The sequence below is a fragment of the Antrostomus carolinensis genome, unplaced genomic scaffold (genome assembly GCF_000700745.2).
Source record: "Antrostomus carolinensis isolate BGI_N321 unplaced genomic scaffold, ASM70074v2 scaffold11511, whole genome shotgun sequence".
Classification (NCBI taxonomy): Eukaryota; Metazoa; Chordata; class Aves; order Caprimulgiformes; family Caprimulgidae; genus Antrostomus; species Antrostomus carolinensis.
The window spans coordinates 30871-37368 of record NW_010294871.1 but is presented as its reverse complement, the minus strand read 5'-3'; the positions used below and the strand labels follow the sequence as shown (position 1 = coordinate 37368).

At 40.4% G+C, this 6498-nt stretch overlaps 1 protein-coding gene across 1 annotated transcript in view; it reads left to right on the top strand.

Annotated features, from left to right (window-relative positions):
• Positions 1-4608: 4608 nt before the first annotated feature.
• The window catches only part of C6 (complement C6), a 22002-nt gene continuing 20112 nt past the window's right edge, over positions 4609-6498 (top strand). The window contains exons 1-2 of the mRNA XM_010177787.1: positions 4609-4766; positions 5534-5690. Coding sequence (XP_010176089.1) covers positions 4609-4766; positions 5534-5690 — 315 coding nt within the window. The remainder of the gene's footprint in view (positions 4767-5533; positions 5691-6498) is intronic.

The following is a 6498-nucleotide window of genomic DNA, read 5'->3' as shown; positions in this document are numbered from 1 at the left end:
AAAATGTTGTGATGTTTGTCCCCTTCCTTCTGCTCTTTCCCCTTTACAGTACTAGAGTTTCTTCCTTGAGCAGAGCTTTGGGCTGAGGACGTAGGCTGCTCTCAGAGTTGGGGCTAGAGGTTGACTCAGGGGGATAATATGGTTTTCTGAGCAGGAGAAATTAGATACAGGATTAAATAAATGAGGCATGACCTTGTGAAACCCAGCTAGAAACACTATAATCTCAGACGGAACACTCATTGGATTTCTCCACTCCCTTTGAGATAACGTTTCCTCGTTCTTTGAAAAACAGTCTTTTATAAACACATTGCAGCAGAGATGGAGGGATGTTATGTTTGTTTTGCTGGAAAAATCACAGAATCACAGAATGTTAGGGATTGAAAGGGACCTTGAAAGTCCAACCCCCTGCCGAAGCAGTAACACCCAAATAAGATCACATAGAAAGGTGTCTAGGTGGGTTTTGAATATCTCCAGAGAAGGAGACTCCACAACCTCCCTGGGCAGCCTGTTCCAGTGCTCTTGTAAAGATAATGGAACTGAGGCTGTGGGTATATGCATAGACACTCCCAAAGTCTGGGTGTTGTAAAATGGCATGCATCTCTACATTCACCTTACTTGGTTGCTCCTAATTTGATGCCAGTAGTAGTGCTTTGGTCCTTGGGTCATGCTACACCAGAGCATGAGACCAGAGACTTTGTAAGGCACAGCATCATATGGGTGTGGAAGCTTGTAGGACCACAGCCCAGAGGAAGAACAACTTTTGTTGCTGATGCTTTTTCATGTGAAAATCAGTTCTAGAAGGCACCTGTGTTTGCATGAGCCACCACTTGCCATATTTCTGGTGAAATTTCTAAGTGCTTGCATCTCCAAGCAGACTTACGTGATTTGTCGTACTTTTAAGAGGTCATGAGGAAACCTTGCTAGTAGCTGATTGTAAGGAACACGAATCGACGTGTCAGTGCTAGAATACTGCCTGCTGCTTAGGTGCCCTAACACATCCTGTGGTATGAGGGAAGGATGCACATAGGCAAGTGCTGATCTCCAGCCAGAGCAGGAGTGAGTGAGACTACTCTAAGGATATCCTATAGGCAAAGCCTGTGAGGAACTGAGGTGTATATATATGGACAGCAGTCCTGGGGCGTCACAAGGTGAGCTGCCACATTTGGGAAAAGCTCCTTTCTCTAGTCATTTTGGTTACATGAGTGTCAGTTTTGTTGTCCTGGTCCAGACCCGTCACTCTTCTGATCAGCTCACCTGCTTGCAGATGAGCTGACAACCTCCTGGGGCACATCAGGAGTTGCATGCAGCTTTCCCAAAATGTGAGTTAGCCCACGCAGTGCTCTTTGCTGCTGTGGCCCATCAGCTTCAGGCAACTGAGATAAGTCCATGTGAATCCTTATCTGAGGGTTCAGTATGGATGTACTTATGCTGTCCTCAAGCTCTTGACTTTGGTGTGAAGTCTACCAGTGCAAGTGTACACCTAACATTTCTGTTAATGCTGATTGTGGTGCTTGTCTGCTAGCTTGTTGTCTGTTTATGAATGGCACAGACTGCTTGTACACTGTGTGAAGTGCCCTTTCTTTGTAATAATTTTAAAATTTATAAACTTTTTTAGTAACTCCTTGTTTTCCTCTTGAGAAAAGGTGTAAAAGTAGTTTGTCAGCTAGAAGCTTTTAGGTATCTGCATTATACTACTATAAACACTGACTTGCAGTTCACAGCTGCAGTTTGTTTCTACAAGCCTGGGAGAAGCCAGACATCTCCTGTTCAGAGTACTGCTGGGGCTGGAGGGGCTGCCCTCAGTGAGCTGGAAGTGCTGAGGATTAGGAGATGCTCTCTGAACGAAAGAAGCCAGTATTTTTCACATAACTTTACAAATCCCACCCAGCAGCAACCATGGAGCCAGAGTGATGACTGTTTTGATTTCTTATGACAAGTTCACACAATGTAATAAGGATCTGGCAGAACATCAGTTTGCTAATTGTGTCCTCAAGTTGTGTAACAACACTTCCTTGGCCAAGCTCAGTATTAAAAAAAAAAACAAACCTGCAGAGGCAATGGGAAAATGAAACTAGGCAGGAAGGTCTGTGTTGTTTTTCTTTTTCAAGGAGATACATACATGACCTTGGGTCCCAACAAATTGAGAAATATGTTTTGAGGACTCTGACATCTTGACATGTTTCTGCCAGTCTGCTGGAGTGAAGCAGGATTCAATGCAGCATTGCCTTCTGGGTGGGATGCACGCTGGGTATTTGTGAGGTTTTGGGTTCTGTTCCAGACTGAATATTATTTTAGGGCAAACTATTGCCTTGGTTTGTGCTTGTCATTGCTGTTTCTGTTCTGCAAGGGTGTATTCTCTCGCTTTCCTTTTTAATTCCTGCCCTGGCACTTCAGTCTCGTGGTGGTGCCCGTGTTGCAGGGCAGAGAGGCTCTCAATAGCTCTTGTCTACTGGTGGCACTTTTGAAGGGTCACTTGTGTGCTGAGAACGCACCATGAAGGGCAAAAGGCAAAGAACTGTAAATAATCTCAAATGTACTTGGATTTTTGCTTTCTCTGGGAGCCCCACTTTTGCAGAGAGGGTGCAGCAGCAGACAGGTGTTTTGCCTTGGCCTGGACTCTGTTCCCTGTTTCCTAGTGGAAGCAATAATTAATTGTGAGTATGTGTCATCTTACCAGATTCTCACTCTCTTGCCTTCAAACTGAGAGCAGAGAGGTTGTGCAGCGCTCTTGGGCAGCACAAGGAGACCTGCAGTGCATTGAGCCATTGTGGCCTAATGCAAAGATGTTTTTATTCCTCTCACCTCATGTCGGGCAGCTACATTTGTACGAAGAGCTGTTCCTCCACAGTTCTCTAGAACATCTCTCTCTGGGGGTGCTATTGGAGAGGTCATTTTGTTCTGGCCATTTCTGCCACCAGACGAGATTTGCCTTCATTAACGGATAACCAAATCAAACAAAACCTCCAACCTTTCATTTATGAGACTGCGACAAAGCACACGAAGGTCACACCAGTCTGCAAAGTTGACTGACTTTGCAGCTAACAGTCTTACAGTAAGTTAATAAGGAAGCTTTTTTGTTTTCTTCAATGCACACAAGTTATAAGACATATGGGGAAGTGTTTTGTGGTTTTTTTTTCTCCTTTAAAATGCTGAATTAATGTCTTATGGACTCACATTTATATAACGGTTGATATGATGCTAATGTATTGATTGGTAGGAATTTTGCTCACAGACAAGAATAAACAGAGTTTTTCTATGTAGAGGACAGTGAAGGAATGAACAAAGTAATTGTCCTGTAGGGCTTCATCTCTTTTCTAAGCCATCACTATTGGTGCAAGGAGCCAGGAATTCAGGTAAGGACAAAGTTGTAATACCTGTTCTCCTTTTGGTTAATTGGCAAGATTGCTGATTTCTCTGTCTTAAATTTTACTATATTTTGTGTTTGATTATACTTAAATCTCTCAGAAAGGATTGTTCATTGATGTGTAAAATTATGTGTAAAAAGTGCTCTGAGTTCTCACTACAACAGCTATGTGAAGACTTACTGCCTTTCTTTACTAAAGGAGGAAGCAATGTTTTGACTTTATGTAATTTAATTTTTCTCGGAAAGGTATAACAATCATAATAGCATATGTGGCTAAAGACCTCAAATAGAAAAGAATTGCACATTTAATTTCAAACTTTTCAGAATTAAATATTTTGAATTATTGTTTTAAAATAAATACTTTTCTTTTAAAACTTCCTTTTTTATTTTGTCTGGCAAAAAAAAATGATAATGTTCTGCTGTAATAGCCTATCAAATTTACTGTTGAGTCAGTCTCATGATGAAGGGGAAAAATCTTTTATATTTTTCAGTGAATAAACAGTTGGTCTGGAAAATATTTTTTCAAGTTTGCTAAGCATTATTGCTTTCTAAAAACTGCCTATAACGTTCTGCTTTGTCAAATAAATTTTGATTGACAACTGGAGTGAGAAATAATCTAGCTGTTCTGTCTTCTGCTGTTGGTAGAAAATTCAGATGAGCTTTGAATAGTCACGGTTGCAGTTTAGACAGACTACTCAAAACTAAGGACAACAAAAAGCTGAAAGAAAGGTTCACCACAGCAAAAATCTTGTGCAAAAGAGATTTATGGGCATATGAAAATGAACTGGTTACAGGGTAACAGACCGAGCTGCTTACTCTTATGGTACTGTTTGGTTTTTTACATGTTTTATAGGGAGAACAGTCTCATGCTTTTATTCTTATCCCTGGAAAATATTTTTTGAGAATACTTCTAAGCAGTGAAGAGCAGTAGCAGGTTTTCTTTTGTCACATTCAAACTGACTTATAAGCAATTTCTCAAGTAGAAATAGTGCACAGTCATGATTAGTACTCCTGATAATTGTCAAAAAAAGCCATTGTGAATTTTGGTCCTTAAAGTATTAACTAAATTACTGATAAATGTGTATCGTGCATTATTGCCCCTTTCTAGGTACACTGCTTAGCAGCTTTGTATTGCGAAGCAGATTTATAGACTCTGCAAATTAGAAGAGATGTCTCTTTAAGGACAGAGCCACAACTGTAAGTGATAGTTTCTTGAGCTTTTGTTGCCTGTTCATGTGCTGTAGATGGACACCTTCACTATAGACAAGACTATGTTAATGCATCTGATCCTGCTGAGCCTGCTGCTTGGGAGCAGCCAGGGGTGCTACTGTGAACATTACCCATGGACATCATGGTCTGCCTGTTCACAAACCTGCAATTATGGCACACAGACCAGGCACAGGTAGGACCAAACTATGTCACTACTTCTATGTTTCTATTTATTCCCTGAGAAAACACCATTTTGGGAGGGGGGGGCCTGTATCTGAAGCTCCAGCTTTCATAATATACTGCAAAAAATTGTCTCTTCCAAGTGTTTACCAGATAAATATATTATATTTTAATTGTGAAACTTAAAAATTACAAGATTATTTATACAGAGCATTATGGTGGCTACAAACAAACCTATATCTGCTAACACATATAGTGAGTAGAAAAGAGCCAGGTCCTATGATTGGCTTTGCCAGCAGTGTGCAGTGAGCAACCAGCCCCTGTGAGCAGAGAGGACCAGTGCTCAGTGTCTTACTCCCGGAACTCTGCCCAGTGGAGAGCGATGCCATGGGAGGGGTGAGCTCCAGTGTGGCAAGCCTACAGAAAGTTCCTCCCTGTGCAATTAATTTCATGGCAACAGTTAAAGTCAAATAAAGATTCAATAGCACCAAATCAGATGCAGTTCAGTGGCATATTCTAAACTTGTGAGAAATCCCCTCTTTTCCTCCCAACTCTTTCTGTGGCTGTTATCTGGGAAGTTTGAAGTTACATGAATCAGAAAAAATTGCTCTGTAAACTTAAGGTATATTTTGATTTTTCTTTCAATTCTTCTGCAGCTACCAATTATGTCTCAAGTTTTTTTCATTGGGCTCAAATAATTTTCTTTATCAGCCTTTACCCACAGTTAGAGAACAATCTGTGTATGATTCTTTCCTAGCATAACTTGTTACATTTTTCTAGGCAAATAAGAACGGATGAATATTATAACCAAAACTTCTGTGAACAGCTGTGCACAAGGAAGGAATCTCGTGCATGTAACCAGCAAACATGTCCTATCAACTGTCAACTTGGAGACTTCGGTCCTTGGTCTGAATGTGACCCATGCATTAAAAAACAAGTAGGTAGAAAATGCATTATATGGGTTAAATGCAAGAAATTATGCTTAGAGTCTCTTTGTTTCAAATTTGTGGCAATTGATCTGCAAAATAACAACTTAAGTTAACAAGGCAAATTGGTTATGAATTATAGCCAATTAGAAGATGGAGAGAATGATTTAAAATAAGCAAATCAAAACAGAAAGGGATGATTTAGTAACATAAATCCAGTTATAAGAACTTGCTTTAAAAGTTCCATTGTCACAATTAAAGATGAATTTTACACATAAAGGATAAATTAAGCCATAGAGTTTGCATGTCTGTTTAAGTAGGAGAAAGTAATGAATCTTTAGCCTACCTGTAGCCTTTTCTATGTTCTAAAGACAAGAAAAATTGAATCAAATAATCTGTTAAAAAGAATTATCTGGGAAATCCACTGGCTACAAAAGCTCAGGCTATGTCTTACAGTGATAGTCAGGATCAGTTTGAGATTGCTGTTAAAAAATCCAGAGCATCATGCCCCAACGTTTATAGACTAGACAAAAAACAGGCGGATGTGCTTAATATCTGTGCATCAAAGCCCCAGAATGGTGTTTTTTCCCCTTGGGCTTGTGTTTGTTGACTGTTGGTAGACTTAGAGGTGAAATGGCAGAGAGGGAAGAGCTGAAAAGCCAGAATCAAGTGGATTTGACCTAAAGAAACAAAGTTCTGGCAAATGTAAAGTTCTAGGGAGCAGCGGGAAGCAGAGTGCAGATTGTTTGGGGTCCTTATGTGGCTGGTGGGTCTGAGCTTTGAGGCTGACCATGTCAGCACCTCTGAGTTTCTGTACAG